The 20,461-nt window shown below is 39.8% G+C and overlaps 2 protein-coding genes across 6 annotated transcripts in view; both read left to right on the top strand.

Moving 5' to 3' along the window:
• HIF1A (hypoxia inducible factor 1 subunit alpha) overlaps positions 1-6,893 on the top strand; it is a 55,403-nt gene extending 48,510 nt beyond the window's left edge. For 2 of the 5 annotated variants that reach the window (XM_032245922.1, XM_032245920.1), the window contains exons 13-15: positions 3,297-3,405; positions 4,348-4,474; positions 5,571-6,892. In XM_032245922.1, the coding sequence (XP_032101813.1) occupies positions 3,297-3,405; positions 4,348-4,474; positions 5,571-5,722 (388 nt within the window). In that variant the 3' untranslated portion in view covers positions 5,723-6,892. Of the gene's footprint in view, positions 1-3,296; positions 3,406-4,347; positions 4,475-5,570 lie in introns of all 5 variants that reach the window. The other 3 variants (XM_032245925.1, XM_032245924.1, XM_032245923.1) reach the window with 3 other exon arrangements.
• A 2,921-nt stretch (positions 6,894-9,814) lies between these two features.
• Positions 9,815-20,461, top strand: part of SNAPC1 (small nuclear RNA activating complex polypeptide 1) — a 45,751-nt gene continuing 35,104 nt past the window's right edge. Inside the window, exon 1 of the mRNA XM_032245927.1 lies at positions 9,815-10,408. The gene's annotated coding sequence lies outside the window, so the exon portion shown is untranslated. The remainder of the gene's footprint in view (positions 10,409-20,461) is intronic.

The following is a 20,461-nucleotide window of genomic DNA, read 5'->3' as shown; positions in this document are numbered from 1 at the left end:
AAAGTCTTAAGCACTCAAAGAACTTTCTAAATTAACCTCATGTATTTTTTCTAAAATAATTATAAATTCTAAAATTACCTATCTAAATGTAAGAGAGTCTTCTGACACCTTTAAAATGAAATCCAGCTCAGGAAGTTCTGTAATCAGATATACTTCTTGCAGTTGTTTAAATTAGACTAGTTAACTACCCTCGATACTTAGATGTTTCCATTTCTTTTTTTTTTTTTTTAAATATTTATTTATTTATTTATTTTTTATTAGAGATGGGTTTTCACTACGTTGGCAGGCTGGTCTGGGACTCCTGACCTCAGGTGATCCGCCTGCCTCAGCCTCCCAAAGTGCTGGGGTTACAGGCCTGCGCCACTAGGCCCGGCAGATGCTTCCATTGCTTAGAGCTCTTTCTTTAAGCTTATCTGAAGAAAAGCCCTTCCAATTTAAGGGTTATTTCCAATTGCACATTCCAAATTGAGCCTTCCATCTTTAGCATTCAATATAGATACTTACAAGCACCTCTTTCAAAATTTTATTAGAGTTACTTATATTAAAGTTGCTTTTATTTTTCACTACATATTTGTAGAACATTAGCTATATATATACATATATATATTTTGCAGGCTATGTAGGTTTTTGAACTCTACACCAGGAATCTAAATATGACTTATGACATTACTTCTATGGAGCTAGTTCAGACAAACATATGGACGTGACCCAATTTTTAAGTTATACTTCCTGTATATAATTGGCAAGGGGATTTCACATATTTTAAGTTTGAGGCTATAGCTAGAAGAAATACGTTTTACCTTATAAGTGTGTGCTAGAGGGAAATGATTGCTACTCTGTCTAGACTGAGCCAGATATCACTATCAATAGGAAAGAACCACTGTTACAGCCAGAGCACATAGGTTTTTTTCCCTGCCCAGCATTCTCACCTTGACCTATAGTGCTGGGAGAGGTCTTTTCCCTAACCGAGGAAAAGATCTCGGACTTTAGATGAACTCAGAAGTACTACTTTACATTCTTTTATAAGTTACTGTGTCACTCAGTTTTTACTCTGAGCTCCACTAGGGCAATTATAGTGTCTTGGGCATTTTAGTGATACTAATACTTAGCTCATGACCTAACATGTAGTACTTCCTCAATAAATGGTTGTTGGGGCAGGGCGTGGTGGCTCAAGCCTGTAATCTCAACACTTTGGTAGGCTGAAGCATGTGGATCACCTGAGGCCAGGAGTTCGAGACCAACCTGGCCAACATGGTGACACCCTGTCTCTACTAAAAATACAAAAAGTAGCTGGGTGTGGTGGCAGGTGCCTGTAATCCCAGGTACTTGGGAGGCTGAAGCAGAAGAATTGTTTGAACCAGAGAGGTGGAGCTTGCAGTGAGCTGAAATCATGCCATTGCAATCCAACCTGGGCGACAAGAGCAAAACTCTGTTTCAGAAAAAAAAAATGGTTGTTGGACTGACAGATGCATGCATACAGTAATATAAATGACAGTCACTTATCATTTACAGTTTACTGTTAGCTACAGAGGATGGGTATCCAGTTTTCTGAACACCTGACACATAAGGTCACTTTAGCAATTCTTTTTAAACATCAGTTCCAATGTGACATGCACTGAAAACTTTCATGAAAGGAACCTCAAAAATACATGGAAGTGTTTTTACCTACCTCATGGGTAATTATTTATATAATCAAAGTGCTGTACCAAACCAGGAGACTTAAAGCTTTAGGATTAAAGATAAACCATTAAAAGCATAACTACTAAGTACTATTAGTACTACAATGATGTTTTCATAATAGACTGAGTTACATTTCATAAAGACAATACAATATATGTTTATAAGAATTTTTAAAACCTGCCTGTATAATAGAAGGTTTATAGAATTTTTTAAAAATTAAAGAAAACTGCAAAATAAGAGAGCAGTTAGATCACTCATCTATTTGGCACTCTTAACTATCTGGAACAGCAAGGAGTCTTTATGATTATGCATTTGGTTGTGGGGGGTCTTGAAAAGTCAAAATAGTATAACAAAGCTGATGCACTTAACTCATTAGAACGGTTCTTCACTATTTATTAATGTTAGATATATATAGTTCATGTTTGATAACCAGATTAATATGGAGGGCAAAATAGCAGAGTGGTAAGAGCAGGGGAGAGGAGGTGTGGATATGGAGACCTAGAGTGTACTTCCATATCTGCAACTAGTGAGCAGTAGGACTTTGGGAAAGTTACCCAATAGGCCACGGGGTTCTCATTTATAAAAAGGATATGATATGCCTGTCTTATCTATCTTGAGAACCTGAGTAAGGTTAAAATGAACTAATGAACTTGAAATGTTTCACAAACTGAAAACACTATACAGATGTGAAACTGATCTTGTATTTTAATAGTCCCAACAATATCACTACATTGATATATTAGGTGGAATAAAAGGATAATATTTAACTGTTTTGACTCTACAATGTCAATTTAGTTGTGTTTGGCTCTGTTTTATAAAATAAGGATACACATAGTATAGAAAATGTTCTGCTAAAAATTAAGCTTTGAATGCCAGGTGCTCACGCCTGTAATCCCAACACTTTGGGAGGTTGAGGTGGATGGATCACTTGAGTTCAGGAGTTTGAGACAAGCCTGGGCAACATGGTGAAACCTGTCTCTACAAAAATATATGTATAAATTAGCCATAATCCCAGCTACTCGAGAGGCAGAGGTGGGAGGATCACTGATCCTGGAGGCAGAGCTTGGTTGCAGTGAGCAGAGATCATGTCTCTGCACTCCAGCCTGGCTGACACAGTGAGACCTTGTCTCACCAAAAAAAAAGAAAAAATAATAAAGCTTTGACTTCAGAGTTTCGCTTTTGTTGCCCAGGCTGAAGTGCAATGGTGCAATCTTGGCTCACTGCAACCTCCGCCTCCTGAGTTCAAGCAGTTCTTCTGCCTCAGCCTCCCTAGTAGCTGGGATTATAGGCATGCACCACCATGCCCAGCTAATTTTTTTATTTTTAGTAGAGATGCGGTTTCTCCATGTTGGTCAGGCTAGTCTTAAACTCCTGACCTCAGGTGATCCACCCGCTTCAGCTTCCCAAAGTGCTAGGATTACAGGCATGAGCCACTGGCTCGGCCCAGCTTTTGACTTAAGGTGATAAACTTTAGTAATCAGGAAAGTTCTCGTACGTATATTACGTTGCTTAATATTGGAAAACTAAGGAATTAGGTATTTAAAAGAGCTCACTGGGTATTTTTTTTTCTTAAATAAAACAACTATATTTTTATTTAGATTTTTTTTTCTTTTCAGAACTACAGTTCCTGAGGAAGAACTAAATCCAAAGATTCTAGCTTTGCAGAATGCTCAGAGAAAGCGAAAAATTGAACATGATGGTTCGCTTTTTCAAGCAGTAGGAATTGTAAGTATGAAGGTAGTAGGTTTTGCTTTTCTAGCTAATGTGCTATTTCCGTGTGTGTGTGTGTGAGAGAGAGAGAGAGAGAGAGATCCTTTTTTTAAAAATAGATGTGACATATTTTCGAAAGACACGTTGGGTTTTTTTTGTTTTTTTGTTTGTTTGTTTGTTTTGTTTTGTTTTGTTTTTTGTTTTTTTACTCTGTATATACTGTTCTATAAAAATACAATGTTTAATGGATACATTCTTGGTATATAAATTCTAACCAATTCCATTCCAATGTATTTTGAGTTAAAAAGTGAAGTTCTCCCTTAAACCACCCTGAGTATCACCACCAATCTCATTCTCTTCCCTTTAAGTTACTTTGCCTTATTAAAAGAACTGCTATTGGCTGGGTGCAGTGGCTCACGCCTGTAATCCTAGCACTGTGGGAGGCTGAGGTGCATGGATCACTTGAGGTCAGGAGTTCTATACCAGCCTGGCCAACTTGGTGAAACCCTGTCTCTACGAAAAATGCAAAAATTAGCTGGGCATGGTGGTGCATGCCTATCATCCCAGCCACTTGGGAGGCTGAGGCAGGAGAATCGTTTGACCCAGGATGTGGAGGTTGCATTGAGCCGAGATCAGGCCATTGCACTCCAGCCTGGGTGAGAGACTGAGAGTCCGTCTCAAAAAAAAAAAAATAACTGCTATATTTTGGGATAAGTCAATGGTGATGTAATTCATTCTGATATTTTCAAACCAAATTAACTGGGAAGTATTTATAGACAGATTGGTCACAATGGATGGCAAATAACTTTATCATAATATTAAGAGAAAGAATTTAAAATAATTTAGGGTAGTATTTAAGAAACTGCCTATAATGTTATTAAATTTACACCGATTTCAAAGTTATGGTTGTAAAGAAAGTTCAACAAACTAAACTTGAAATAACTTTACTGTTTATAGGGAACATTATTACAGCAGCCAGATGATCATGCAACTACTACATCACTTTCTTGGAAACGTGTAAAAGGATGCAAATCTAGTGAACAGAATGGAATGGAGCAAAAGACAATTATTTTAATACCCTCTGGTTAGTTTATTCTTTCTGACCTTGAACATCACAAAGACGAAAATACATGAAATATTTTTATTTAGGAACTTTAATCTAAGTGAGGGTGACTTTGGTTCCTTAGCAAGATTAAAAAGTAAAGTTGCGGCTGGGCACAGTGGCTCAAGCTTGTAATCCCAGCACTTTGGGAGGCCTAGGCGGGTGGATCACAAGGTCAGGAGTTCAAGACCAGCATGGCCAAGATGGTGAAACCCCATCTCTACTAAAAATACAAAAAAGCCGGGCGTGATGGCGGGTGCCTGTAATCCCAGCCACTTGGGAGGCTGAGGCAGGAGAATAGCTTGAACCAGGGAGGCAGAGGTTGCAGTGAGCCGAGATTACGCCACTGCACTATAGGTGGGGCAACAAGAGCGACACTCCGTCTCAAAAGAAAAAGAAAAAAAGTAAAATTGTATTTCATTTAATGGCCTTAATACAGGGATAAACATTTCAAAGTGGAACTTTCCATTTGTAGTAATTTCCTTTGAGTTGTCTATGTTTATGTGCTGTCAATATTGATAGAAGCTGAAGAAGTTGGTGAATTTTTATGACTACCACTTTTTTTTTTTTTTTTTTTTTTTTTTTTTTTGAGACAGGGTCTCGCTCTGTTGCCTAGGCCTGGAGTGCAGTGGCGCGATCACAGCTCACTGCAGTCTCAAACTCCTACGCTCAAGCAATCATCCTGCCTCAGCCTCCTGAGTAGCTTACACTACAGGCATGCCTCACCATGCCTGGCTGCTTTTTGTAGAGATGGAGTCTCAATATGTTGCCCAGGATAGTTTCAAACTCCTGGCCTCAAGTGATTCTCCTGCCTTGGCCTATGAGCCCCATGCCCACCATAATTATGCCTTTTTCCAAATTGTTACTTCTTTGTGCCTTTATTGTATCCAGTAAATACTTCTGACACAGCACTAGTATCACTTGATTGTACTTACTTTTTTACATAGTTGTGGTTTTGCCAGGTAGACTAAAAACCCTTCCAGAAGTTTATTTTCTATGATACCTAACACATTGTGGGTGTTTAATAAATATTTATTGACTAGATGAATGTATACTTAGGTATCTCTTTGTTTTTCAGATTTAGCATGTAGACTGCTGGGGCAATCAATGGATGAAAGTGGATTACCACAGCTGACCAGTTATGATTGTGAAGTTAATGCTCCTATACAAGGCAGCAGAAACCTACTGCAGGGTGAAGAATTACTCAGAGCTTTGGATCAAGTTAACTGAGCTTTTTCATAATTTCATTCCTTTTTTTGGACACTGGTGGCTCATTACCTAAAGCAGTCTATTTATATTTTCTACATCTAATTTTAGAAGCCTGGCTACAATACTGCACAAACTTGGTTAGTTCAATTTTGATTCCCTTTCTACTTAATTTACATTAATGCTCTTTTTTAGTATGTTCTTTAATGCTGGATCACAGACAGCTCATTTTCTCAGTTTTTTGGTATTTAAACCATTGCATTGCAGTAGCATCATTTTTAAAAATGCACCTTTTTATTTATTTATTTTTGGCTAGGGAGTTTATCCCTTTTTCGAATTATTTTTAATAAGATGCCAATATAATTTTTGTAAGAAGGCAGTAACCTTTCATCATGATCATAGGCAGTGAAAAAATTTTTACATCTTTTTTTTCACATTTTACATAAACAATAATGCTTTGCCAGCAGTAAGTGGTAGCCACAATTGCACAATATATTTTCTTAAAAAATACCAGCAGTTACTCATGGAATATATTCTGTGTTTATAAAACTAGTTTTTAAGAAGAAATTTTTTTGGGCCTATGAAATTGTTAAACCTGGAACATGACATTGTTAATCATATAATAATGATTCTTAAATGCTGTATGGTTTATTATTTAAATGGGTAAAGCCATTTACATGATATAGAAAGATATGCATATATCTAGAAGGTATATGGCATTTATTTGGGTAGAATTCTCAATTCAGAGAAATCATCTGATGTTTCTATAGTCACTTTGCCAGCTCAAAAGAAAATACCCTATGTAGTTGTGGAAGTTTATGCTAATATTGTGTAACTGATATTAAACCTAAATGTTCTGCCTACCCTGTTGGTATAAAGATATTTTGAGCAGACTGTAAACAAGAAAAAAAATCATGCATTCTTAGCAAAATTGCCTAGTATGTTAATTTGCTCAAAATACAATGTTTGATTTTATGCACTTTGTCGCTATTAACATCCTTCTTTTTTCATGTAGATTTCAATAATTGAGTAATTTTAGAAGCATTATTTTAGGAATATATAGTTGTCACCGTAAATATCTTGTTTTTTCTATGTGCATTGTACAAATTTTTCATTCCTTTTGCTCTTTGTGGTTGGATCTAACACTAACTGTATTGTTTTGTTACATCAAATAAACATCTTCTGTGGACCAGGCCCCTTTGATCAGCTTTTATGTTCCAGTATTAAGAATATTTGCTTCAAGACCTCCAACTCATAAAATTGTTTACCAACAATTTAAGTACTTTATGAAAATTACATGGTACTGGTTATTTCTACATTTATCTTATTGCTATCACCTTAATGTATGTTGAGTCCCGAACTGTCATGTTAAATAGTAACAACCATAATATCCCATTGTAAAGAGTATGTTGTTAGAAAAGAAACATCATTTTTAAATTTCTGAGTCTATTAAAATGTTAAAACACAAAATGTTAGTATTTTTAGTATGTGAATGGGATGAGCGAAGTCTCAACATTATAGTCACATAATGTTACAAAGGCTAGAGTTTCTCTGAAGATTTCTAATCTATTCCCATTAACAGATGAATAAATTTAGACCTCAAATGAAGAAAAATTTGCCCAAGCTTTAAAAGTAATAGATGGCAGACCAAAAATGTAAGCTTAAGTTTCCTAACTCAAAAGTCAAACTTGGAACAAGTTTGGTTTGTTCTTGTTTTAATTATACTGCATTTAAAAACAAAGTATCTTTATTCTTTTTCTCCTGTATTTTTCTTTTATGAAATAGATATATTTCTTTTACACTCATAATCTCATTTAAAAAATCAGACAGTATAGAAAGATATTTTTGAAAACTGAAAAATCACTATGAATCTGTGCACCTACAGGTACAGAAAATTATTTTTATGAACAAATTGCGTAGGAAGTGCCAAAGCCTTAGGTCTTGTACCCTGAGGTATATATACTGAACAAAAGGAACTAAGCAGCAGATCTCTTAGGTGGCTGTTTTTATCTTAAAATGGAAGACAGTGATTAAAATTAAAATTACATGAAAATTTTGGAACAAAAGTTCACAATACTTGGGGGGGACAGGTACACTTAACCACAAATACAGTGACCCAAAGTGCTTCAACATTTAGTTACAGATAGTATTATACTAGAAGTGGTATTTTAGAATAAAGTAGTTGCTTAATATTCACAGGTCACAAAACAAAAAATTATGCTTATGTAGCTAATAGCTTCAGTTGGAAACTATTTGTAAATGAGCAAATTATGTAATGACCGAGAGTTCAGAAAAATGACTTGTGAAAGCACTGATTGCGAAGGGAAAGCCGCCATTAAAGGACAGTACAGCTGGAAGGAAGCAAGTACTAACCTACTGCTCAGTCACTCAGGAAACAAGCTACTTGGAATGCTTTAAGCTATGGAATAGTAAAAGTAGCCCTTCCCAATTTTATGCACCATCACAAATTTCTTCATAATGGTTTGTCCAAGGTTTATAACCCAACCCTAGCAACTATACTTCTATAATAGTTCTCTCCGTAATATTCCTCTCCCCTCCTTATGTTATGAAATAGCTGTATTTCTTTTATACTCCTAACCCAGAAAATGGGAATGTATGTTCTGAGTAGAAAAGAGATGTAGCTGTTACAGGAGAAAATAAATAAAGCCATTTCAATTTGTTTAATGCAGTATCATTAAAAACCAAATTTGTTCAGTTTGACTTTAGAATCAGGAGACTTAGCTTACATTTTTGGCCTGCCATCTATTACTTTTAGAGCTTGGGTGAATTATTCTTCATTTGAGGTCTAAATGCTATATGTAGTTCATTCATAGCAGTACCACATAGTGAGGAGTATATCTATACAGTATATAGCCTTGGAGAAGTGCTCTAAGTTTCAGAGCATTTGAGGTGGCCGTTAGTGACTCCAAAGCCCATGGTGCTAACCACCCTGCAATGCTAGCCAATCCAGTTGAACATAACCTTTTCTCCATTGTTAACTGAGGGTTCCATGTCAGTTCAAAGTAATGAGATCACATAACACATTGAGGGAATGTCCTAAGAGGAGTGGCAAAGCATAAACAAATGAATAAAAGTGTCCTCAGCGCTATTTAATGGGTTCTGAATTTGAACTAGAGATTGAGATCTCTAGTTACGGAGACATTAACTCACATTAATGAGGTAGTGAATGGGAAAGCACAAACTATAAAAGACTGTATCAATGTATGGTATGGTTTTCCCAGAGCTGTTTTGACTTAATGGCATTACAGATAGTAAGTTTTTATAACTTGACGATTACCATTCCAAATCTTGATTTCCTTCTAGAAACCTCTACACAGAAAAGATAAACTTAAAAATACTCGCTTTGTGGAAACTTAATCTAAAAGCTCAAAATTTTCAAATAGCAATACCTAAAACAAGTTGCAGAGTAAAGAATCCTCTTTTTTTCAACATTAAGATTTGGTTAAACCTTTGCAAACGTGTTGCTAGCTGGAACCAACAAAAAATGTAAAACCTTTTTTTTTAAGTCTTCTTTGCTCGTATTTCGTTCCTTTAAATAGAGGTGAGCCTGCCGTCTCATATCATTTTACAGAGAATTAGTGAAATCAGTGAAATTCGATACAAAATAGTCTCCCTGTAGGATAAAAGTTACACTTTACCATAAACCTTCCTATGAACGCCTTCTGGAGCCTTGATGCGTTCACACCTTTCATAGGGTTGGACATAATTTTTATTCTTACCTGTAATGGATAGTTTTTCCAAGACGCTGCCCAGACACCCGATCTCCGTGTACTATTGAATTTTCTGTATTCCCTTGTCTTGGCTCCATTCTGGGACGGAGAGGAAAGACAGGTGCCTGAGAACAGCAGCGGTCAGAGCCCCGCGGGGAAAATACCAAGCATGCAGAAGGGACCCGGCACCCCTTACGTTCCTGGTGTAGCTGGCGCCACATGATGAGGATGCGAAACCCAAGCCAACCCGAGAAACTTCTCGAGCCCCGCCCGGCGCACGGCAGGCCACGCCCCGGTACGTGCTGGGGCGCAGCACCGCAGCCACGGCCCCGGGCTCCCGGGCCGCCGGGCTCCCGCCGCGCGAAGTGGCTGCGTGTGTGCAGTGGGGTGGCTGCTGTCAGCTCCGCGTACGTGTGCGAGCGCATGCGGGAGGCCCTGGCCTCTCCGGGCCTGCGAACGGGCGGGGCCCGGCGCGAGGGGTCAACCCTGGGCCTTGTCTTCTGGGGCTTTGTCTTCTGGGACTTGTCAAAGTGGGAAGCGTAGTGCTTCCCAGACTGTTTTTTAGATGGGCGTGGGCGAATGGGACTCGGTATGTTGCTGTAGAGCTGTCTCCTTTGGGGTGCGAAGCTTTTTCTTTGTAGAATAGGAAAATTTGAATTCTAACAGATTGGACCGTCGTTAGCTATATAATACTTTTTTTTTTTTAATTAGACATCTACTAATCTAATAAAAAATACAGGACTTCTATGTCTGTTTAAACATATTCCTCTTAAGGCGCTCAAAGACTTAGCTTATTTTAAATAAAGCACTTTGAGATATGCCTAGTTAAGGATCTCGAAACTTAAGCTACCCCATGTGATGCTGTTTTTATTTGGGGGGGTTTGTTGGGAGGTGTTGGCCTTTTTACTTTTTTCATTATATTGTTTGCCAACTATTGAGGATCCTTTGGGAGAAGATAATCTTGTTGGACAGAAGGGAGGTGAGTGTGTGGAATACGGAAAATGCTTGGAGCCTTAATCTCTGTAATAATTGGTATGTTAAGATTGCATAAGGTAAAGTACAAAGCCAGGTATTGTTTAGAATAAATAACTTCCCCTCTGCATATCCACAGCTCACTGCATTTTACATTTTATTTTAATTTGTTTCCTTCAGGAAAATTCATTGTGGTTTCTTCAAATAGAATTTTATAGAAAGCAAAGGTACACTTTTACAAAGCAGTTGAGGTGTTTTAGATACTTTTTACTAGTAAAAACTGATCTGTAGCCTCAGTCATCATACGTGTGTGTGTTTGTGTTTAATTAGGGAGGTGCCCTTTAATGAGAGTGCCATAATTCTTTTGCTCTTACGGATGCATAATCATTATAGATGGACGATTCTCCATAGAGGAGAGCAGGCTGGTGGGGCTGTAATATTAATCGCAGAGGATATACCTTTTACAAAGTTGAGAAATGCCGTGATAGCCAGATAAGTAGACTAGGATTCTGTGAAGCCAAATCTAATTTTAAAGATCTTTGAAATATTTACATTAACAAACTATTTTATGTAGAGATCCTTTCTAAATATGACTGGATAATATTATTTGCTCTTTGAAATGGATTTTTAAAAATGGTTCTACATACAAAATCTTTCATAAGGGTACAGAACAGTCTGGAAGGAGTCATTATAAACTGTTGCCTGACTCCCTAATCTGCTGGTAGAATATTAGAGCAAAAACCTAAAGAAAATGAGCTACAAATACAGAAAATTAGAAAGGAGCCGGTACAGTCTGGGAGGTACTTTGCTTCAGCCTTTGCCTCTTATAGTTTTTCCAACTGCAAATATTTGTCACTCCTGTGAACTTCCTTATCACTTCCTCTTTATCGAGAAAACCTCTTTCTCTTTTTTTAAACCTTATAATGTTTGCGTGCCTTAATCACTCATACTAAACTCTTAATTTCTTCAGAGCATGGTTCCCATCTGACTCATCTTTGATCAGTCCTAAAACCTTCCACTCTGCATGCGCAAAGACAACTCACACATGATCCAAGATGGGAGAGGATTTCAGGTGTGACAGAGACCAGAGAAGAATTATGATCAGAGGAACCGAATGGAGAACAGAACCATTTTCTAGCTCTTCCAGGGAGATTCTTTCAATCAATGAATAGTGTTGAGTAAGTACAAGATATTATTCTAAGACCTCTAGGTAATATAAATATTCTAGTATATTATGCCTGCTATCAAGAGAGCAGTTAATTCCCATTCCGTGAGGTACTCACAAATTAAACTGTAGTTGTGCAAATACAGTTGAAGTCTAAATAGAATTTTTATTGGCCCTTTGAGATGTTTTAAGCCACCATTACTTTTCCTTTTCAGGTTTGTCTCCAACTTGATAATCTGTCCCCAGCCCAGGGCACCCCAAATTTGGCATGTCAAAAAATAACTCCTCATTTGTCCTCCAAATGGCTTCTCCTCTTGCATTTCCTGCTCAATGCATGGCACCATTCAGTCTGAAACCAGAACCCTAGAGGTCACTCTCTTATCTGCCACATATAGTCTGACACAGACCTTTGCTTTCCTCCAATTATAATTATGGAAACTTGAACATGTACAAAAGTAAAGAGACCGTAATGATGCCAAAGTGTCTTTGCAGTTTGTGTTCTCTGAGAGGTAGCGTCTAAGATGGAGATTTATTGAGGAGAGCTTTTCAACACGTGGAAGAGAAAAAGCAGTAGGCAGAGGGAGAAACAGCAGAGGTGCAGCCCCAACAAAGGCCTTCAGCAGCCACATGGGGAGCTCTGGAACTGCATAGCCCTTGAGACTTGTCGCAAGTTACAGGGAGTGTAGAGGCCTTTATGCCCTTACACTGATCAGTATCTTGATGTGGGCTGCCCCCGGGAGACATGACCTTTAGTAAGGCAGGTTTCTTCACCTGAGACAATCCCCAAAAAGGTGTAACAGCTGAAGACCATCTTCTGCTGCACTTACAGCAGCCAGGAGAATGAGTGCTTCATCTGTGTCACCCACAGTGCAAACTTTAACAAGGATCAACTCATGGATGATCTTTTTTTTCAGCTGTACCTCTAATACATGCACAAACAGAAGCATACCCATCTTTTGGTTTTTGGGTTGTCTGTGGGGTTTTTGAGATAGAGTCTCGCTCTGTCACCCACGCTACAGTGCTGTGATGTGATCTTGGCTCACTGAAGCCTCTGTCTCCTGGGTTCAAGCAATTCTCCTGCTTCAGTCTCCTGATGAGGGACTATTTTAACTTCTCTTCCCGGGTCCAGAAGGGGCGTGGTTTCAAAGGCAAGAACTTCTCAGCACAATACCTCCATCCACCTCCCCATCTGGGAGCCTAGAGTTCTTTGTCTAACTTTCCAGCACATGGGAAGTGTAGACACCCCAGATGAGCTTCCTTCGTTTAAAAAGCTCACCAAAAGCCTTGAAATGAGGGACTCTGTTGCAAGCCAGGCAGCAAATCCAGCATCAGAGTCAAAGATGAATCACTCCAGAGGCAGTTTGGAAAAGCTCCTCTCACTGGATGAAAATTTGAATGGGGCAAGAGTAACTCCGAGGTTAAATTCCCCCTACTCCCTTACCTATACGGATTTCCTTCTCTGGGATCCCCTCCCACGGCAGCGTGGGAGCCCTCTGTCTCTCTCTTTTTAGCTGTGTGGACTCCATTTCTGGATCCCCTCTCACGACCATATGGGAGCTCTTTCTCTCTCTCTCTCTCTCTCTCCCCCCCCTCCCTATTTCTCTTTCTCTCTCTCTGCCTAATAAATCACTTTTCTGCAAAGCTCTTTGGGTCTGATATTTACTTGAACAATATCACCACGCTGCCAGGGTCCTTCTCCCCATACTTGAGTGAGTGAGGCCCAAGGACCTGGGAAAACCCACCCGATCAGGGAACACTGAGTGTCGTTGGGACAACCCCGCAGCCCCGCTCCTGTTACCCAGTTACACTGAGTAGCCATGCACCACCACGTCTGGCTAATTTTTGTATTTTTAGTAGAGATGGGGTTTCACTATGTTGGCCAGGCTGGCCTCAAACTCATGGCCTCTGGTGATCTGCCTGCTTTGGCCTCCCAAAGTGCTGGAGGTGGGACAGAGTGAGACACCTCCAGAACTTTGGGAGGCCACGCTGGGATTACAGGCGTTAGCTACTGTGCCCGGCCATTAGTTAAAATAATTTTAAATTCATTTTTTTCTGTTAACAGAAGTAATCATACTCCCTGGAAAATATTATAAAGATACAGAAATGAATTATGTAAGAAGTGAAGTTCTGCCAGGTGCGGTGGCTCAAGCCTGTAATCCCAGCACTTTGGGAGGCCGAAGGCGGGTGGATCACGAGCTCAAGAGATCGAGACCATCCTGGTCAACACGGTGAAACCCCGTCTCTACTAAAAATACAAAAAATTAGCTGGGCATGGTGGCACGTGCCTGTAATCCCAGCGACTCAGGAGGCTGGGGCAGGAGAATTGCCTGAACCCGGGAGGCGGAGGTTGCGGTGAGCCGAGATCACGCCATTGCACTCCAGCCTGGGTAACAAGAGCGAAACTCCGTCCCAAAAAAAAAAAAAAAAAAAGAAGTGAAGTTCTCTGGCACTCCACCTCCAAGGACAACTGTTGTTTTACATTCATTATACTGTTCCCATTGAGAACATTTTAAATATAGAAATAACATAATCATGGTTTTGCTTTAGAAAAATTAGATTGGCAACAGTGTATTATGGCAGGGATGGGGGACTTATGAGGGGAAATGGAGGTAAAACCCTGTCTCTACAAAAAAATACAAAAATTAGCCAGGCGTGGTGCATTCCTGTAGTCTCAGCTACTCAGGAGGCTGAGGCACAAGAATCACTTGAACCCAGGAGGTGGAGGTTGCCAAGATCATGCCACTGCACTCCAGCCTTGGCCACAGAGTAATACCTTGTCTCAAAAAAAAAAAAAATTTAGTAGCTATTGATTGTCTTCAGATTAAAGTTCAAATGCTTATATATTTGGCATTATGACCAAAACTGTAAGGAGTTGAGATTTATAAATACAAATATTTATGTCATATGATTTATATTTATAAAATATAAATAATTTATATATAAATGTTATATATATGATATATTCTCTGGTGTTTCAGTGCTGGTGACAGAAACACCAGAGAACAGGTCATTTATTACTCACACGGCATATTAACGCCAGAACCTCACTTCTTAATTCCTCATGGGCTATACAACAAGGACCATATATTCACCTGTATGTACAAGTAGAGTTTGCACTACAGGAGAGAACCGCCAAATTATGAGAGTTGGAGCTTATATCTAGCAGCTGAGATATCTGCCCATCCTCTTCTACAGAACATTGCTATGGGATATGATCACATTTTCTCTGGAAAGAGAGAGAAAGGGCAGGTCTTTAACTTTCCTTTACCACCTTGGAATGTAAATAAATGGCTCCAAGCGAGAGAAGTCTCTAAATCTCTTCAGAATTTTCTGTCTTTAAGATTAATATCTAGTTATCCTTTACTCAGACTGTTCAGGAGCACTGAGAAATCCAGGGAGAAAAATCTTCCAACTCAAGGCATTCCAGGCCTTGGGATCTCCTGCCTGTTTTTCCAAATTCTACCAACTTCTTTCTCTGCATCCTGGGTCCCAGTGATGTAATCTTCTAGCATGCCTTCTAACATCTTTGTGCCCTTGTACTTGCTCTTTCTCTGTGTCTGCAACACCCTTCTTATCTCATCTTCATCTCCTTAATTTCCCACATTTTTCACAACTCATTTCTACTTTAGAAAGCTTGTCCTCAGCCAGGTGATGTGGCTCACACCTGTAATCCCAGCACTTTGGGAGGCTGAGGCGGGTGGATCACGAGGTCAAGAGATCGAGACCATCTGGTCAACATGGTGAAACCCCGTCTCTACTAAAAATACAAAACATTAGCTGGGCATGGTGGCACGCGCCTGTAATCCCAGCTACTCAGGAGGCTGAGGCAGGAGAATTGCTTGAACCCAGGAGGCAGAGGTTTCAGTGAGCCGAGATTGCGCCATTGCACTCCAACCTGGGCAACAAGAGTGAAACTCCGTCTCAAAAAAAAAAAAAAGCAAGCAAGCCTGTCCTCTCAGGGACTGGATTAGGAGATTCTCCTCAGTGTTCCCATTTTATATGGTGCTTAACTCTTTAATAGTATTAATCACATTAAAATTGTACTTATGTACTTGAAGTGAATTGTTCTGTACTAAATGATGAGCAACCTGAAGATAGGCCTTTAAATGCAAACCTAGCAGAATGGCAGCATAAAAACTCCGTGGCCTCCATATGAAACAACTATAACTGGTGAAGCACTTTAAAAACAACCATTTCAGGTTTCCTGAAACTGCCCAAAAGTTATACAGCAAATGAAGAAATGTTTATTCAAGAAAATCTACTACATCTTGGTAAGGACACCAGTAGTCTGTCAGCGGTAGTGACATGTCAAGAGTCATGACTTGCTGCTTCTACCATCCTGCCCACCTTGAGGAAAGTTCCACTCAGGTGGGTGTGGCCAAGAAGATGGGGCTCCTTCTTCCCCCAGATCCCAGTAGAGGACTAGGAGCATTTTGGTCACAACCATTTAACCAGTCTTTAAGAAACTGCAAACTTTCCCTCATCGTCCTGTCTTCTTCTGAGCCCTTCAAACTCCTCCAGCCTCTGCCCATTACTCAGTTCTATGAAAGGAAAATAAAGCTCGGAACCACAAAATCCCTAAACAAGGGAAAAGTCAAGCTGGGAACAATGTCTTATTTAGGAATAAAACTTCCTGTTTTATTCCTAAATATTTCTAAATAAGATAGCTACAGAGATAAAAAGTTTTTATTCCTAAGTAAGATAGCTACAAAGATAAAAAGCTACATATCTCCCTCACCACTTGCCTACAAGTAAATTCTTTGTGGACAAAGGACAGACAGAACTCAGTCATCCCTCTGAGGCTCACCTGGGACAAATGCATATCTAATTGCTTCCTCTGCCTTGTTTATGTAAAATGCAGATTGACTAAGCCAGACTAAATTATGTATCCAGTGGATGGATGATCAAGGACTTAAAAAAATGCAATCTTTTGTCTCTTATCTACTTCCGACCTGGAAGCCCAGCTCTTTCAAACCATCCTGCCTAATTGGACCAAACCAATGTACATCTTACACATATTGATTAATATCTCATGTCTCCCTAAAAATGTACAAAAGCAAGCTGTACCCCGACCACCTCAAGCACATGTCTTCAGGACCTCCTGAGGTTGTGTCACAGGTGCATCCTTAACCTTGGCAAAATGAACTTTCTAAATTGATTGAGATTTGTTCTAGATACGTTTTGGCTTCCAAAAGCCACTTCCACATCTTTATAGCAATGCCTGAAGCCTGGTACCAATTTTCTGTCTTAGTCCGCTTGTGTGTTGCTATAAAGAAGTACCTGAGGCTCGGCAATGTATAAAGAAAAGAGGTTTAATTGGCTCATGGTTCTGTAGCCTGTATGGGAAGCATGGCGTCAGCGTCTGCTTGGCTTCTGATGAGGCCTCAGGAGCTACTAATTATGGCGGAAAGTCAAGGGGGAGCCAGCACATCTCATGGCAAGAGAGGGAGCAAGAGAGAGAAAGACAAGGTCCCAGACTCTTTTAAACAACCAGATCTTGTGTGAACTAACTGAATGACAACTCACTGCCAAGGGGATGATGCTAAGCCATTCATGAGGGATCCACCCCCATGATCCAATCACCTCCCACCAGGCCCGACCTCCAACACTAGGAATCACATTTTATCATGAGATTTGGAGGGAACAAACATCCAAACCATACCATGTATCTCCCTGGAGGGACAAGCTGCCAGCATTTCTATCTGCTGTCATGTTCAATTGTAAAGGCTAAATTGCAGATGAATGTGGCCTGGAGAATGGAAAGCCTGCGGATTCCTTTTCTCCTTTCAGATTGCATGTACAGGGCAGTGGCTGTATCCCAGGTGCAGCAGACTGAGAGTACTGGAATCCCAGTTGCCCTTATCGAAGCTCATACATAGGGTGCGAGTTCCATGCTGGGACAGGCAAGCTGAGAATAATGAATGGAAACTACTTCTCCTTTGCAAAGTCTTGTTCATAAAGTAGAAGGTGAGAGAAGGTGAGAGAAGGTGAGAAGTTCTCTGAGATGAGGTGACTGTTCCTATCCCCAGCTCTGGCTGGAGCAGTGGCTCAGAGGTTTTGCTCAGGGGGGAGAAACATCCATAAGAAAAGAAATTTCTGAAACTCTTACCAGAGGAAATTACTTTATTTGGATAAACCTAAATGTGCTCTTGAAAACATGGATATTTTGGTTGTAAGCAATTTAGAGGAGGCTGGTACCTGCCTAAAGCAACAAGCTAAACTGCAGACCACTTGTTTACCAGAGAAAGCTAGGGAAGAGATGGCTAAGAAGAGCCTTCCTGGGATCAGAGCAAACCTCGAGATTGAACTCAAGAACTACCTCTGCAAAGGAGCCTACATGAAATTGGATTAGACAATGGAGTAATTTATTCCCCCAGGGCATTGACAAAAACAATAGAGCAATCAGCTAGCAAATTAGTAGAGTCCAACAGCTGGGTGGATACTAAAAGGTAGACAGTTTAACAGACAGATGGGGAAAGACAGAGAATACTGGTAAAGCCACTATCATCCCAGCGTTACCATTGTAAGGAAGGTCAAGCTGCAGTGTTTGAGGAGCAGTATCAGAACCTTCACATTGAACTGGGGAAATGGAGTTCACTAAAATAGTCCAGTCAAGTCAGTAAACAAATAAGTAAACAGAATCAATAAAGTCCAGGAGAACTGGAAGCAATCAGTATCCAGAATTATACAATAAATTGTCTAAAGTATCAAATCTTTAACAAAAAAAAAAGATGCATGAGATATGAAAAGAAACAGGAAAATTTGATCCATACAAAGGAAAAAAGGATGCAAGAGAAATTACATAACAGCCAGGTGTGGTGGCTCACGCCTGTAATCCCAGCATTTTGGGAGGCTGAGGCTGGTGGATCATGAGGTCAAGAGATCGAGACCATCCTGGTCAACATGGTGAAACCCCGTCTCTACTAAAAATACAAAAATTAGCTGGACATAGTGGCACACACCTGTAGTCCTAGCTGCTTGGGAGGCTGCGGCAGGAGAATCGCTTGAACCCAGGAGGCAGAGGTTGCAGTGAGCCGAGATCGCGCCATTGCACTCCAGCCTGGGTAACAAGAGCGAAACTCCGTCTCAAAAAAAAAAAAAAAAAAAAAAGATGTGAAGGAATGTATGGTGACAATGGTTAATCAAATACGGAATACAAATAGCTAGAATTTTTTTTTTCTCTTTTTTTTTTGAGACGGAGTCTTGCTCTGTCACCAGGCTGGAGCACAGTGGCACAGACTCGGCTCACTGCAACCTCTGCCTCCCAGGTTCAAGCAATTTTTCCACCTCAGCCTCCCGAGTAGCTGGGACTACAGGCGGGTGCCAAACGCCCAGCTAATTTTTGTATTTTTAGTAGAGACAGGGTTCACTATGTTGACCAGGATAGTCTCGATCTCTTGACCTCGTGATCCACCTGCCTGGGCCTCCCAAAGTGCTGGGATTACAGGCATGAGCCACTGCACCAGTCAGAAATTATTTTTAAAACAGCCAAATAGAAATTCTAGAGCTAAAAAGTAAAATAACTGAAATAAAAACATCATTAGGTTCTTTGAGCACCTACTGTGTAGCAAGCACTTATAGGGTGCTGATGGTACATTAGCGAACGGACACACACGCATTCTCCAGGTTTATCTTTAACAGCATAGGAGGTCTTAGCCAGGGAAATGAAGAGGGAAAGAAATAAAAGGGATAAGGATTGAAAAGGAAAAAGCAAACTATCATTACTATTGTTATTCATAGCTGCTGATTCCATTGATATAGAAAGCTTAAAAGAATCTACAGAAAAATTATTATGAAAGAGTTTAACAAGGGGACTGGATACTAGATAAATATATCTATAATATATATGTATATATATAATTCAATTGCATTTTTATATGTTGGTCTCAAGCAGTTAGAAAATGTAACTCAGTCAAAGATACTGAATACAATAGCCACAGAAAAACATAAGGCATATAAGAAAAATCTAACAAAAGACAAGTAAAAAGTTCAGGAAGAAAAATTATAAAACTTGAGTAAGGATGCTACAGGTAACGTAAAGAAATGTTTATGGATAGAAATAATACAATAAAGATATTATTCCAGCTGGGTGTGGTGGCTCACATCTGTGATTCCACCACTTTGGGAGGCAGAGGTGGGTGAATCACTTGAGGTCAGCAGTTCAAGACCAGCCTGACCAACATGGTGAAACCCCATCTCTACTAAAAATACAAAATTAGCTGGGCGTGGTGGTGCATGCCTGTAATCCCAGCTACTCGGGAAGCTGAGGCAGGAGAATCACTTGAACCCAGGAGGCAGAGGTTTCAGTGAGCCAAGATTGCGCCATTGCACTCCAACCTGGGCAACAAGAGCGAAACTCCATCTCAAAAGAAAAGAAAAGAAAAATGGACAAAATATATAAACAAGAATTTCACAGTAAAGGAAATATGAATAGAAAATTAGAATTTGAAAAGATGCACAACCACATTGGTAATCAGAGGAATGTGTATTAAGACCACAATTAGAAGCCAAATTTGTGAGATATTTTGTTTTTTTGATACACGGTCTCGCTCTGTCACCGAGGCTAGAATGCAGTGGTGTGATCTTGGCTCACTGCACCCTCCACCTCCTGGGTTCAAGTGATTCTCATACCTCAGCCTCCCAAGTAGCTAGGACTACAAGTGCATACCACCATGCCTGACTAATTTTTGTGTTTTTGGTAGAAACAGGGTTTTGTCAAGTTGGCCAGGCTATTCTTGAATTCCTGACCTCATATGATCTGCCCGCCTTGGCCTTTCAAAGTGCTAGGATTACAGCCATAAGCCATCACGCCTGGCCAAGTCAAGCTATTCTAAAATACAATTTGGAATGATAAATTTGAACCCTTGCACCTCTTATTATTTCAACAATGATAAT

The sequence above is a fragment of the Sapajus apella genome, unplaced genomic scaffold (genome assembly GCF_009761245.1).
Source record: "Sapajus apella isolate SASKATOON/1434 unplaced genomic scaffold, GSC_monkey_1.0 scaffold59, whole genome shotgun sequence".
In the NCBI taxonomy this organism is placed as follows: domain Eukaryota; kingdom Metazoa; phylum Chordata; class Mammalia; order Primates; family Cebidae; genus Sapajus; species Sapajus apella.
The sequence above is the reverse complement of the archived record's forward strand: the minus strand, read 5'-3'. Positions and strand labels throughout refer to the sequence as shown.